Below are 15,732 nucleotides of genomic sequence, written 5' to 3'. Positions count from 1 at the left end.
ATATGAAATTTGGTTTGTGCCTGTCCTGACACCAATGTCTCCTTTTGGACCAAGACTTTACAGGCAAGGAAAAGTCAGAGAAGCTGGGTTAGATCTCCAGTCATCATATGAATTGGGTGGATCTGATGCTAAAGCACCAGTCCCAGTCAATGAACAGATATGAGACCTTTTGTAATCCATCATCATGCCTTATTCCACCCCCACCCCACTCCTATCAGAGCTGAAGAAGCTTTTCATTCTCCCTCTAGCAATCTCTCATTGGTTTACGTTTTCTTTTCTAAGACACAGGCAAAGGAGAAAGGGTGTCTCTCACTGGTTTAACTATTTTGTCTTCTTCAGACAGCTTTAATGAATAAAAAACTCTGGCTGGGTTATAATAACTGGTATAAACTTATCTACTAACTCCATTAACTGACTCTTGGCTATATTTTTTTGAAAAAGATTTTTAAAAAAAGCTACAAAGAGGAAGGCTAAAACATGATTCACATTTTTTCATTCTAATGCCAAAGTTAGTTAAGTACAAACAGAACTTTGAGTAATACTCTATACATAATACGCCATTTCAAAAGGCATTTTATTTATTCTAATCATCACATTCCAAATAAAGATCTTTATTAAAGAGATTTTCATTTAAGTTTTCTTTTAAAATTTTAATATTCATTTTTGATACAGTAAAACCCAAGCTTTAGGTATAGCAGCTTAAACAGGAATGAGTAAACTTTTCCCACAAAGGAGAGAGACTAAATATTTTAGGCTCTGAGAGCCATGTAATCTCCATCACAATTACTGAACTCTGCAAAAGCAGCAATGGACAATACATAATGAATGGGCTATGTTCCAATAAAACTTTATACAAGTCAGTGGCTGGTGGGATCTGGCCCACAGGCTATAGTTTGTCAATCCTTCATCTTAAGGAACCAGATTATCAAGTAGAAAAAAAAATCTGTGAAAGAACCTATGCCATGTGATTCCAACCTCTGCTTGGCAAGGAGGTGGGGCGGGAGTTAGTTAAGGAAGATACTGATAGGTAAAACCAACCAGAAAATAATTTGATTCAAAATTTCAAACAATTATGAAAGCTAGTCTCTGAATTTGCAAAGGTTTCATTTTTACAGATAAACAATAAGCCTGCTGGTAAGAAAATTGTCACTGCCAACTACACAAACTCCATTTCAACAAATGCCAATCATCTGACAAAACAATTTTCTAACACCAGGAAATTATGAACTGCAATGTCAATTAACATTTTATTATCTTTCATGGTTAACCATACTGTTTACATCTGCTTATCTTGTTTCCTTGGCCTTTTTTCAACGGCAATTGTCTTTTTATATACTCCCATAGTACCCAGAACTTCTTAAAAACATGTAGTACGCTTGGAATTTACTCTGCATCATCTTCCCCACATAGGCGATCAGTAACATGGAAGTAGGCACAGTGTGTATCCTTCACTGCTACATCCTTTAGCCTGCAGTTCCTGGCACATCGTGCTTGGCAGCAAGGGTGCTAATTAAACAAATGAACAAGTAGTATTGAAATGTTAACTTCTTTAATAATACTGAAGCTGAGATTCTGCTTAAAAGTCTAGTCGGAGAAGATGCTGAACAGCCTGGTTTGAAACCTAATTCTAAACACAGACCCAAGCTCCTATCTCTTCCTTCCTTCCCGACATGGCCCTTGGGATTTCTCAGTTCTGACAAGCAGAGGATGGCAGGCTTTCCTTCCACCCAAGTCTCCACCTCAGTGGCCTCTCCCCTCTTACTGTGGTCAACGGGGCATAGATCTGGGGTTCCCGGAAACATCTCTGCTACAGGAATGTGCATGAGAAAGCACAAAGGAAAGTTAGAAAACTGTGTGTATATATGAACCCACTTGTGTATAACAAGATTCTATATGCACAGGCAATCCCAGAAAGAATACACCAGAAACCTAACAGTTACTTTTGGGGAAAGTGAATGTGAGAAACAGGTGATGGGAGGATCCCTATGATTTTTTCCTCTTTGCTCTACGGGCCTTCTTTACGTTTGAATATTCATTTTATTATTTTTTTAACCAAGAGTGCAAAAATAACATAACAGTACTAAGTTGCAACAAACAGCCTCTCTTCCAACAACATTTATCTGGTAAATCAGTATAGGTATGTATACTTTGCTACTAGAAAGATTCAAAGCTGAAATCGTGATGAAAACAATTCCAGTAACAGAAGGTAAAATCAAATGGAAAACACATCAAACACTATGGACTAAAAGGGTCAGCTCAAGTATACCTCCTGTCACCAAGAGGTCTCGACTCAACTGAACATGACAAGTGGCTTTGTAACCATTTAGCATTACCCTGATTTGCCTCTTGCAGGTTACCTTCCCCCTTCCTAAGCAGGAGAAAAAACAACTCCATATATAGTCTAGTCTCTGGACAACTTTTTGTTAATGCAAACTACTTATAATATTAAAACAAACATTTGGGCATCATTCTCCAGGAATCTGTAGTTTGGGGGAAATAACTACATTCAGGTAGTTATTCTTAAAAATGAAGCCACTCAAATGCTCTGCTCTCACTGAGGATGGCAAGATTTTACACAGAAGCAACTCAGGTTTTTAACATCAAAACTGTGTACTCCGGGGCTGGTTTCTCCCCTGGAGTGGGAAATGGCAACCCGCCCCAGTATTCTTGCCTGGAAAATTCCACGGAGAGAGGAGCCTGTTCATGGGGTCCCAAAGAGCTGAGCACGACTCGCCACACTACTGAGCACCCAAGTTGGTTTCAGGTAAAGGCATTCCTTCATTAGCTTTACTTGGCCAAAGATCCTACTACTGCTATTTCAGACACGAAATCCAAAACAAAACAAACCTCCAAACCTTACCTAATGCTCTAAACTTATGCTATTCAATACATAAGTTAACCACGTGTGGCTAAGGCTCACTTGATATCTGGCTAGTTCAAGCAGAGAGGTGTTGAAATACACAAAGGATTTCAGACTAGCACAGACAGACAATGAAATATTTCAGTGGTAACTGTCATATAAATTGCATGTTAAGGTTTTTTTTTTTAAACAAACTGGGCTAAATAGAATATCAAAATTAATTTCTCTGGTTTCTTTTTAGTTTTTAAATGAAAATACAACTTACAATGCAGATAGCATTATGTCTATTGGACAGCGCAGCTCTGGGCCTTAGTTACCTCGTTGGTGAAATGGGGATAAACGTACACCTTGGGCACAAGTAATAAGGATTAAATGGGGGGTGGGGGGAGCCTGTAAACACATATTGAAAGTGAAAGTGAAGTCGCTCAGTCGTGTCCGACTCTTCGCGTCCCGGTGAACTGTAACCTACCAGGCTCCTCCGATCATGCGATTCTCCAGGCAAGAATACTGGAGTGGGTGCCATTTCCTTCTCCAAACCTAGCTGCTATTTGCTAACCATAGGGCAGATGCCGACTAAGGCGCTCCCAAAAGGAGAGACTGAGAAGTGACTGTAGCCATCGTCACCTGGCTTCCAGCTACTCCAAGGACAGCCTCTCAGGTACACGCCTTCCTTCTAGCTACCGCAGACCCGAAGCCGCAACCTCACCCCGCGACACTCGAGGCCTCCCCGGAGTCTGCGGCGCCGCCAGCGGAGGGGTTGCCCAGCTGCGCCGCGACTAAAGGGGCTTTCGCCCCTTCCCTCCAGCCGATGCTCCGAGGCAGGGACACCGTGAAGAAGAGCTCTATACGGAACCTCCGGCGGACGGCCTGCTCGAAGGAAGGCCGGGCAAGCCAAAAGGGCAGGCGGCGGACTAGGCAGACAGGAGACGGGGCTCTCTGGCCTCACTCAGCCTCGGCGCGGTCGCAACCCCGGGCGGCCCCACCTACCTGCTGTGCCGATTCCCTGAACACCGCGGCGGCCGCAGCTCCCGAGGCATTCACGGCTTCTCCCTCCGCACGGTTCGCTGGCTCCCGCTCCATCGTTGTCGCCGCCACAGGACTGCTGGCGCTGGCGAGATACAAGGTTACGGCCGATAAGCCCACTTCCATCCTCCGACTCCCCGCCCAGCTGCGGACCAAGCCAGAGGTCAGGAAATGGAACTCACCGGCAGGGCCAGCCTAGCGCCGCGCCCCGCCACGCCTCGGCGGGAGGGGCGGGGCGGGGGAGGCCTCGGGAGGTGGGGCTTGTGGGGGGCGGGGCTAATGGCGCCCCGCCCATCCGGCTCGGCACCCCGGGCTTTGCCAGCAACGGCCTAGACTGCACAACTGCGGGGCGGGGCGAAGCGGGAAGAGGTGGGGCGGGGCGTTCTGCTGTAGCGTTTCCGGCCCGGCCCAGATCGGGAGCTCGCCTCCTGGCACCACCATGACGTCATGTCTCGTACCTGTACCGGGAGCCTGGCTTCGGGATCTTCACGCCGCCGCTCACCAACTGCATCCCGGGCAGTCATTCCCAGACCTTGGTTTCAGTACTGCTGAAATATGAGCAGCTTCGTAGTGTGCTTCAGAGACTTGTGGTGAGATGTGATTGCTGAAAATATGTTTTTTAATGAAAGGTTCATGCTACGTATTCCATTTCTTTTATGGATGACGATCTAGCCAAGATACCTTGAAATAAGAGCCTCGAAGGCGAATTTTGCTTCCGCCTATATGAAATACTTTATATGTAACTAGAAAAGTTAAGTGAGACCTGAAGAAGAGCGAAGGGCAGTAACAAGCTTCTATTTTACAATAACAAATGTAAGGAATAATTTATTATCTGTTTAGGTGTATGTATGTTTGTAAGAGGGAACCTTTCAGACTTTTACAGTTTTTCCCAGTGTTCAACCAAATTAAAAAGTTATGATTGCAATCATTATTGCATTACTCTAGTTGGAGCATTTCCAGGTAAGTGGTCTTTTATTGTAGTTTTTTAGTATGAGAATTTTCATGCAATTTTCACCAGTTGTAGAGGTCAAAAATAAAATACACTATTTTGGTCATGAAGAGGAGCTTCATTTGATACTTTGAATTCTATTTTCGAGCCAGTCAAATTTCATAAATACTCCCCAAAGTTATGGCCTAGCTTATCTTCTGTGTCTGCAGACCCAACACCGCTACAATCTTAGTTACTCCTTTCTCTCCTATGCAAAATTCTTTTTCTGCTTAATATTCTTGTATACTTTCTATCCTGACTATAACTATGATAACCTAAAAACCAAATTGAAAACCTTAAAAACATAAGTTGATTATTTGACAACCATCTATATTTTTTTAATTAGATGGAAATGCATAATCTGTTGTTGCTAAGGCACACAAGTGCTGTCTAGTGGCAATAGGAAGGGGTTGAGACAAAACAGCAAAACAGCAAATACAAAACAGCAAAAACAAAACAGCAAAAACAAACTGCAATAAATTGAGAAGAAAAATAAAGAACCAGTTGTTAAAGGCTCCATGGACTGGCTGTCAAAAACAAGCCAGTTGTTCTACATTACATGTATTCAAAAATCCCTTTCCTGTTAAGTGGCAAGAAGGGTAATAAACAGCTTATATAATTGAAAAAATTAGTGGGATGTTTATAATTGCATGATTTTATTTTGCAAATTGCCAATTAAACATCCAATCATGATTTTCACTGCCAGCCACAGAACTTGTTTTCATGGTTTACAAGTACATTTCTTAGTTTACTGAAAATTCAAAACACAAGTCACATTCCAAGATGATCTGGAATAGTTATTTTTTAACACAAATATGCAACTGAAGAGCAGTCTTTTGCAAAAGAACAACTTATAGAAACAGAAAAGCACAGAGATTCTAATGGTTTTATTTGGGGCATTGACATTTTTGTCATTATCTCCAGACTGTCATAGGTCAATTAAAAGTAGACAGCAAAACAACATTCCACATCTTTCTTTCACTTTGTAATATAAGTTGTATTGCATACCTGTGAAAAAAAGATAAATTCAGGTATTACTATAATTTACTTGAAAATATAACTGTTACCTAAATTTAGTTATCCAATGATGCATGTAGAGCTAAAAAGGTAAATCTAGTTATACCTATTTCTATGAAAGCCTGGGAAAACAAAAATTCAGTAACCAGGAGTGCCATCAGATAAAAAACAAGACTTTTCATGGTTTTGACATAGCTACATATATATTTTAGTAAAGAATATTTTTAACATTATCCCATTCTTCAAATAGGAAATTATAGTTTCATAATCAGTCATGCACAAGAAAAAATGTTTAAAAGGTGTTAAAAATTAAAATGCACTTTTTTGATTTGAAGCAATAGCCACTCCTGATTTGGTGCATTTGGTGAATAATCGCTCTAAAACAATCCTACACACAGAAATGCAAGACCACTAAAATCATGAATTTGCAGCTGCAGCATCTGACCACTGCCACTCAGCAGCCACCTCAACAGAAAGACCAAAATTCTCTCCAGGGTTCCTTTCAAGGCTAGGTCCCTGCCACTATCATAATCAGCCTGGCCACTGGAAGAGTTACCCAAAGTTAAAAAGAAGGCCTTATTCGCAGCCCAAAGCTACTCTCTCAGACCCTTTTCATGAACGTTCTGAGAAATTTGAAAAGCACCTCCCTTTTGTAAACAAACACTCATGAAGTTCTGAGAAAAGTTTTGGAGTCTTTCCAGTACTCCCACTAACACCATTGGGAAAGTTGGACCTTCTTTTATAGGAGCTGAGGCTATTACCACTCTTGTGTCTTGAACCCCACCAGCCTTCAGACCTTCTTCCTTAGAGTGCCAGAATGGTCTAAATGGTGTGAGTTCCAAACACAGTTGTGAAGGTAAGTCAGTTGGCCCCCTTGCCTTTCGAGATAGGTTCTTTTCAGGGAACTCATTAGTTACTTCTGTCCCTGTACACTTTTTGGGGCCAAGACCTCCTGGAAAAATTACACACTAATATTTCCTTTTCCCTAAAAGGAGAAATACGCTTTTATTTTGACTCCTTAGAGTCTACCTCTAACTCTTGTCCTGATACTGAGATTCCTCATCACAAGGATTTGTTAGATTCTGTTCCTTCTACATTATGGTCTTCCTCTTCAAACAACATTGAACACATTCATTGAGACAGTTGCTCAGTTGTGTCCGACTCTTTGCCACCTCATGGACTGCAGTATGCCAGGCTTTCCTGTCTATCATGAACTCCCAGAGCTTACTCAAACTCATGTCCATCAAGTCGATGATGCCTTCGAACCATCTCATCCTCTGTCGTCCCCTTCTGCTCACCTTCAATCTTTCCCAGCATCAGAGTCTTTTCAGATGAGTCAGTTCTTCACATTAGGTGGCCACACTATTGGAGTTTCAGCTTCAACATCAGTCTTTCCAATGAATATTCAGGACTGATTTCCTTTAGGATGGACTGATTGGATCTCCTTGCAGTCCAAGGGATTCTCAAGAATCTTCTCCAACACCACAGTTCAAAAGCATCAGTTCTTCAGCACTCAGCTTTCTTTATTGTCCAACTCTCACATCCATACATGATTACTGAAAAAACCAAAACTTTGATGAGAGGGACCTTTGTTGGCAAAGTAATGTCTCTGCTTTTTAATATGCTGTCTAGGTTGGTCATAACTTTCCTTCCAAGGAGCAAGCATCTTTTAATTTCATGGCTGCAGTCACCATCTGCAGTGATTTTGGAGCCCCAAAAAATAAAGTCTCTCACTGTTTCCATTGTTCCCCCATCTATTTGCCATGAAGTGATGGTACCAGATGCCATGATCTCCGTTTTCTGAATGTTGAGTTTTAAGCCAACTTTTTCACTCTCCCCTTTCACTTTCATCAAGAGGCTCTTTAGTTCTTCACGTTCTGCCATAAGTGTGGTGTCATGTGCATGTCTGAGGTTATTGATTGGACTTCCCTGGTGGCTCAGACAGTAAAAGCGTCTGCCTCCAATGCAGGAGTCCTGGGTTCGATCCCTGGGTTGGGAAGATCTCCTGGAGAAGGAAATGGCAACCCACTCCAGTACTCTTGCCTGGAAAATCCCATGGACGGAGGAGCCTGGTAGGCTACAGTCCATGGGGTTGCAAAGAGTCGGACATGACTGAGGTTATTGATTAGGTGCTATCAATTAAGATCCAGGTAGATCCTAATAAACCTTTGCCTCACCTCAGACAATACTCTCTCAGGCCTGAGGCCCTTGAAGGATTTCATCCGACTGTCAAGGCACACTTCCAGAAGAGACTCATCATCCCACACACCAGTCCCTGTAGCCCACCGGTCTTTCCCACAGGTAAGTATCATTCCTGAGGTTGGTATTTTGTTCAATATCTCTAAGCCATAAATAGTATAGTCATACCACATCACCCCATAGCCCCCAACCTCACAGCATCCTCAATTTAACCCCTCTGAGCACAAGGTTCTTTACAGTTACAGATTTATGTAGTATTTTCTTCAGCCTTCCTGTCCATCCAGATAGCCAGTACCTGTTTGCCTTTACTTGGGAAGGACATCAGTATACTTGGATTATTATGCCTCAGGTCTACACAGAAAGCCCTACTTACTTTTCACAGAGAGTGAGAGGAGACTTGGCCAGTGTGAATTTTGCCTACAGCTCTACTTTTCTTCAATATGTTGATGACCTTTTGTTATGCTCTGCTTCTAAGGAAGCATGCTTCAAGGACAGCCTATTCCTTCTAACTCAGCTAGCTCACAAAGGCAGAAGTCTCAAGGAGAAAGTTCCAGTTTGTTCAAATCCAGGTAAGTTACTTGAGTCATGCATCAAGGGCACATCTCAGTTTCCCACTTCCACCCACCAAGTGCCATTTGAGTTGCTTTTTTGGACTAACAGGCTATTGCAGAGTTGGGTTCCTAATTTACTCATGTATGCACAAACCTTTTTCCCTGCTAAAAGGCAGAGGCCCAATCCTCGTTTGAAATAATGAGGCTGAATCAGCTTTTCAAACTTCAAATGTTCAGTTGGCCACAGCCCCTGCTGTAGGGCACCCTAACTATTTTCTTCCCTTTCTGCTATTTGTTCATGAAATTATTAATAACAGGAAACACCCTTGGAGAGCTCATTCAGTCCCATGGGGGAAAACAGAGATCTATTGGCTTTTAGGGCCAACAGTTGAAGCCTGTAGGTCAAGATCTTTCACCTTGCCTCCAAGCAATAGCAGCCAGCACTGCCATTCTGCAGGTTATAGAATAGACAGTTTTGGGGTCTCCCTTATGGACTTTTGTCCCTTAACTGGTTGAGGCACTCCACACACACTCTTATCTACTCACTGACTGACATCCTGTGAAATCTTGTTTTTCTCTCCAAATGTCTTTTTGTCTTATGGTAATGCCCTAAATCCTGCTACCCACTTAACATCAGCAACAGATAAGACCTCACATGACTGCATAACCACAGTTGATATTTTGAGTAGTCTGCATCCAGATTACAAGAAACACCTTTAGACAAGCTTGACACCTCTTGCTGTATCTATGAAATAGTGCTGGACAACAAATCTGGATATGCTGTCACCACTGCCTTCACTATAATAGAATCCAATGCTCTGCCCCTCGTTTGTTCAGCCCAACAAGTTGAACCACACACACTAACTTGCACCTGCACTTTAGCCTCTGGCAAATGTGCTAACATTTCCACCAATAGCAGTTATGTTTTGGGAGTATCTCGTGACTTTGAAATGCTTTGGAAACAGAGAGGTTTCTTGAGCTCGTGGGGGAAGTGAAATTGAAAATGGCCCCTTTGTTAAGGCTTTGGTGGATGCAATCTTGCTGCATGACAGTTGGCGATGATAAATTGCCGGGCCTTCCAAAGACAGCACTGAAGACTGGCTGACAGAGTTGCTAAGGCCGCAGCATTACAAGACTCAGACTTCATAAAGAAACTTGTTAGTCACTGTTCACACCAAGTTAACTGTGTACTACTTGGAAGGACACCCAAGATTTAAAGGATATTATCAGAAACGGGAAAGTACATGCTACAGTTAGGAAAGAATAGTGATGGGCTTCTGAAGGATGCCCGTTTGACCAACATCCTTGGCTTTGGTATGGGCCAACCTGCTCTTTCTGCAGTCGCTCAAGAAGGCAACCATCCTGCTCTTTCTGCAGTCGCTCAAGAAGCCATCTTAAAGTTAATACAGGAAATAACTCGTTAAAGAATTGATAAAATGATAGCTTGAGGGAAACAATACTTTTAGAGACCTCCCATAGTAGCAGCTCAAATATGTCAACGGTATCAGATCTGTCTGAGGTATAACCCACCAAAATCTATTCATATTCTCAAGGCCACTTTCCTTTACCTGCTGGTTCCTCTACTATCCAGCAACTGAATTTTAGCCAGCTGCCTCCCTCTCAAGGATCCAAATATGTTCTTGTGATGCTTTGTACGTATTGTCATTGAATGGAAGCCTTCCCTTGCAGACGAGCAGCAGTGGCCAAAACATTACTGTAGGGATTATTCTCACGTGGGGACTTCTCTTGGAATTATATGATAAAAGTACCATTGCACTAGACAAATTCCAAATGTTGCTTGTGAAGTCTGGCCTACAACGTTTCTGCTGTACCGATCAGCCTCAATCGTCTGGTCAAATGGAAAGAACTAATGTGCGTGCGTGTGTGCTTGGTCGCTATGTCATGTCCAACTCTTTGTGACCCCGTGGACTGTAGCCTGCCAGACCCCTCTGTCCATGGAATTTTCCAGGCAAGAATACTGGAACGGGTTGCCATTTCCTCCCCCAGGGGATCTTCCTGACCCAGGGATCAAACTCACATCTCTTGTGTCTTTTGCATAGGCAGGCGGAGTCTTTTACCACTGTGCCACCAGGAAGCCAAAAGAACTAATTGCATAATAAAAACATATGGAATATTACTCAGCCATTAAAAAGGGACACATTTGAGTCAGTTCTAATGAGGTGGATAAACATAAAGCCTATTATACGGAGTAAAGTAAGTCAGAAAGAGAAAAACAAATACCACATATTAAAGCATATATATGGAATCTAGAAAGATGGTCCTGATGAACCTGTGTGCGGGGTAGCATTGGAGATGCAGCCAGAGAGAACAGACTTGTGGACACAGTTAGGGAAGGAGAGGGAGGGATAAACTGAAATAGTTACATTGAAACACACACATTACCATATGTAAAATGGATAACCAGTGGAAATTGGCTATATGACACAAGAAGCTCAAACCCAGTGCTCTGTGACAATCTAGAGGGGTGGGGTGAGGTGGGGTGGGAGGTGGGAGGCAGGTTCACGAGGGAGGGGACATATGTATACCTTTGACTGATTCATGTTGATATATGGCAGAAACTAACACAATATTGTAAAGCAATTATCCAATTAAAAATATAAAAAACCACAATTGGCAAAACTCTCAGAGTCTTTCAGTCTCCTTGGTCTAAATTACTACTCATGGTTTTATTAAACTTAAGATCTATACCCTTTGGAAGACACAAATTGTCACCATTTGACATAATTACTTGATGACTCACAATTCTTGACTCAAGAGTTATTCAAGCCCCTTCTAGTCAAGGAATATCTTTTACATTATTGCCAAAATCTCATTAAGACTCTAAAGAAAAATGAGCACCTGGTTGAAAAACCTTTACACAGTAAAGCACTCCCAGGAGATGAAGAACTCGCATACCACAATTTACAACCAGGGGACTATGTTTATTGGAAAAGCCTTTTAAAGGACTCCTTGCAGCCCAGGTGGAAGGGACTTGATCAGATACTCTTTACTAGCACGGAAGTGCTCTGTGCCAATAAACCTAAAGGCACTGATTCTTAGATTCGTGTTTCTCGTTTGAAAAAGGCTTCCCTACCTGAATGGGCTTCTGAAACAGTTGGAGACTTAAAGCTGAAACTGAGTGACTGAAGCGAATGACACCCAACATAGACAACTCTCCCAAGATTCAGGTTAGGCCAGGATATTCCACGATCACTATTAATGAAGTCTTTCTTGTTTTTCTTTGTTCTAATTGCTATCATCACAAAGTTGCTTTATCTCCTTCAGTATGTAATAACTGATAACAGCAACTTTCTGCTCTTCTCCTTATAGACACACTATCTGGGAGTGAAAATCTTCATGCATGGGTGCATGCTTGGAATGAAAGTTTAAAGGAAGTGACCCGGGTCCTTTGGTCACTTAAATTTGACTATGAAGGACTGGAGAATTGGAACTTTGGGGTCTCCTCCTTGCAGCTTCAGGTTTATTAATACTCTTTACCTTACTACATACAGTGGGCATCCTCCATTGGTGGTAATTCTATGAAAACCATATATCTTGTCAGAACTCTCCTGGAAAGAAGCCACTAGCTCCAATTTTTGGCCATTCAACTAATCTATTCAGCTTAGCATCCTTTCTTTAACCAAGGCCATGAGCCACCGTTTCTCCTCTTTATATTAAAATGACTGATTTTACTTGGATAGTTTTTTCACTTGTTATTCTTTCTTAAAACCCACCCAGAACCTTTATGCCTGGAAGAATAATGCCCTAGTCTGCATTTCCCAAAGTCTAGCCCCTGGAGGAAATCTAACAGATTGTTGACTATGCTGTTGGAACCCCAGACTCATTCATCAAACAATGGGATTCCCTTGCCTTAGCTATTTCCAATCTTATTAATATCCCTCCACCATATCCTGTATAGAATTAACTATTTTCCCAGCATACCATGTTTGCCTACTTGAATTCACAGCTCCTTTTTCCTGTTTGGTCGACAGAATCAGACAAAAACCCAATAGTTTAGAACATTTGTTCCAATAGGACCGAGAAACACTGGCTCTCATCTTTACGTTGCTGTGCAACAGAATATATCCTCATGATGATCCCCACACGTTCCTACAAGGAAGGCTTCTAGGCTGCTCAAATGTAACTGACTGATGATTTAATTTCACTTTGACTCCTTTCTCTGCGCCCCATCTGGCTGTGGGGTGCATCTATTTGTGGTTGGAAGATGTCCTGCCTCACCACCAGCTAACCCCAGGTTCTAAATGTGCCCTAGGGCTTTTACTGGCCCCTTTGATTGTATTCAGTTCTCCTGAAATTACCAAATAGCACACATGCTCTACTTCCCACCTCTTCTGAGATATCTCTTTTAAGAGATTTCAGAACTATCTAAGAATTTTATTCCCCAAGTGGAGAATTGGAATCCTTGACAATATGGTTTGAAATCTCTCTGCCAAAGCAGCAGACATAGCTAATGTCACAGTTATAGCATTAAGTTGACCAAAAAATTTTTCTAAACTCACTCATGTTATATTAGATAACTGATTTGCCTTGGACTGCCTTTTGGCAGAACATGGAAATATTCATGCTATCTTAAACACCACCTGCTATACTTGGATAAATATTTTTGGTATCAGTTCATTCAGTTGCTCAGTCGTGTCCGACTAGAAACTCAAAGTGAAGTCCTATAAAAGAAACTCACTTGGCTTTATTCTGAGTCCCTTAACATTCCCCTAATGTTTGATCTGTTCAGCTGATCACCCTTAAATATTGGACTTGGTTCAGAATTGGGATACCGCTCTTAGTAACTTAGCTTCTGTATATTGGTAAAGCACGTGCTTAAATTGTTTACATCTGTGCCTAACCATTCTGCTTGGTTAAGGTTTCACAGGTCACTGTACTTGAGGCAGCACAGTGTCACAATGCTGCCAGGGATTCTGATCCATTTATTGACTCTTACCCCCAACCCCCGCTTTGAGGGATACGATAAATCCACAACAGGCAACCAAGCCACTCCAGTTTTGTGGGACTAGATGTTGCTCCTGTGATGTTTTCTCCAGGAAGAATCATAGGCAAAAGGGGGAAATGTAAATGGTACAAGAGCATAAATGACTGACACTGAGGACATCCAGGTTTTCTGCCCATGTTGAACTTTTGCTGAATTCTCTATAAATTTGTTGATGTTGGCTCAGTGTCAAAAGGAAAAAATCCTGAGAACAGTACTTTTTCTAGACTAAGAAAACCATACCTTTCCCTAGTAACAGATGAGATGAACTAGATAATCCAATTGTATATAAAATACAAATTTACCTTCCAATCCAAATTCTTGGGAAACAAGAAACTTAAAAAAAAAAAAAAAAAAAAAAGACGTCAACTTATGGGCTTCACACTCCCTTTATTTCCTTTCAAATGGAATGTCAAGAAACAGGTGGGTATTTCTTATACCACTTCTACCAGAAATAAAATGCTGAACCCCTTAATTGATTCCCAAAGTCAGAAATTATGGGTTCATGAATATACCTAACTCTTAGCCTATTTTGGGTTACCTCTTTATTTTCTTACATTCTATTTTAAAATCATAAAAAGCAAAAAAATCATGATTCCTAAATTATGCAGATATGCAGGTATTGCATCTCCTCACGATGTAGATATGGGACTTTTCCCTGGAAGGTCACAAAACTTTTTCATGTGTTTCTTAAAAAAAATAAATCACAGTCATAGGATATTACTCACTTCTGCATCTGATGAGAAGCAAGTCTTTATGGCAGAGGATGCTGAGGCCTCACATAGGGGTTTTCTTAGCGTCACTCATCTACATTATCCCTCCTACAAACAGGTGCTGGTGTGCAACTTGATTGTTTTTCCATTTATGATCCAACTGGTACCAAAAAATGCATTGTTTTAAGGCTAATGAGAGAACATTTAGGCCAAATGAAGCTAAAAGATATAAATGCACTTCAAATAATGATTCTGAATGAAGAGAAAAGTAACGGGAGTTGCAAGCAGGAGCACAGGCTTGCCAAATTCAAGAGCTTGCGTGTACCACGTTAATATTACTGAAGGAAATGTTTCAGTAGCTTTACAATGAATATTACCAAAGGAAATGTACCACTAGCTTTCAATTTGTATTTTCATTTTAAAAGTATCCAAAAATTACCTTGTATGCAGTATGCCCATATTACAGACAAGAGGTCAGCAGAGATGGGACTAGAATCTTGGGTTAGCAATTACTCAACAATGAGCACAGATAAATTGTTATCTGCCCCTAATGACAAAGTGTGGGGGAAAAAGTCATAGCAAAATTTCATATCACATCAATAACAAGACACAGATCTAGAAGTAAAATTTAAATTAATACCCTGAAATTTCAGATACAGATTCATCATTCTTATAACTCGTGGCTCAGAAGCAAAGAAAGTATTTAGGTTCAACCGTAATGCAATAGCTTAATGTTCAGAACACAGCAGCTGGAGTTTACAGCAGAATTTTGAAGATGACTCTGTTTCCAATCCAGTGAATGCCAGGAATGAACAGAACAGATAAGAGCTGTGGTGATGGTTTTCTAGTTTTGAATATGATAACTTACTTGGCTTTATTAATAATTATTGCCAGGTTTTAAAAAGACAAAAACTGACTTACATTTCGCTATTATTTAGCCATGGTTCTCACTGACACAGTTTTTTATTAAAGCTCATTCAAATTCTGTGGTTGTTATTTTACTATAATAAAACACTTGCTTTTACTGCATACAATTAGTAAGCTGAAATTTCTTCACATTTAAACACTGTGTTCCACTTTTTACTCAAAATATTTGTTTATATGTACTAGAGCTACTTAACCTCTACATTCACTGAAAATAGGTATTAATATATTAATTTTACCAATATTAATATGAGACTTTAGTTCTAGTAAATTTCCTGGCTTTGTTGCCTTGTCTGTATCAGTATTTCTGAAAATAATACATTTCTTTTTAGACACGTGCACTATACTTCTATTCAAGGTTAGTACAATATTATTGCATATCAGAACTTTGGACTTCTCACATTTTGATATACTGTATTTATTTCAACAATATAATGGCTTATGTAATGCACTTT

General features: G+C 41.0%; 1 protein-coding gene and 1 long non-coding RNA gene across 7 annotated transcripts in view; one reads left to right on the top strand and one right to left on the bottom strand.

The window, feature by feature from the left end:
- The window catches only part of LOC133068109 (signal recognition particle subunit SRP54), a 71,792-nt gene that overhangs the window by 12,097 nt on the left and 43,963 nt on the right, over positions 1–15,732 (bottom strand). The window contains exons 1-2 of one of the 3 annotated variants that reach the window (XM_061159166.1): positions 4,066–4,111; positions 3,848–3,968 (exon numbers count right to left, since the gene is read on the bottom strand). The exons of 1 other annotated variant lie outside the window; for it this stretch is intronic. In XM_061159166.1, coding sequence (XP_061015149.1) covers positions 3,848–3,940 — 93 coding nt within the window. In that variant the 5' untranslated portion in view covers positions 3,941–3,968; positions 4,066–4,111. One more of the 3 variants, XM_061159165.1, reaches the window with a different exon arrangement.
- LOC133068105 (uncharacterized) lies at positions 4,197–11,106 on the top strand. Of its 4 annotated transcripts, XR_009695445.1 has the most exons (4): positions 4,197–4,843; positions 6,634–6,744; positions 8,071–8,189; positions 8,470–11,106. It is a non-coding gene; the product is annotated as an uncharacterized LOC133068105 (long non-coding RNA). The 4 variants fall into 4 exon arrangements; XR_009695444.1 differs by having other exon boundaries at positions 4,197–4,473; positions 8,071–11,106; XR_009695446.1 differs by having other exon boundaries at positions 4,197–4,696; positions 8,071–11,106.

Source organism: Dama dama, chromosome 13 (assembly GCF_033118175.1).
Source record: "Dama dama isolate Ldn47 chromosome 13, ASM3311817v1, whole genome shotgun sequence".
NCBI lineage: Eukaryota > Metazoa > Chordata > Mammalia > Artiodactyla > Cervidae > Dama > Dama dama.
This window is presented reverse-complemented; position numbering and strand designations above follow the sequence as displayed.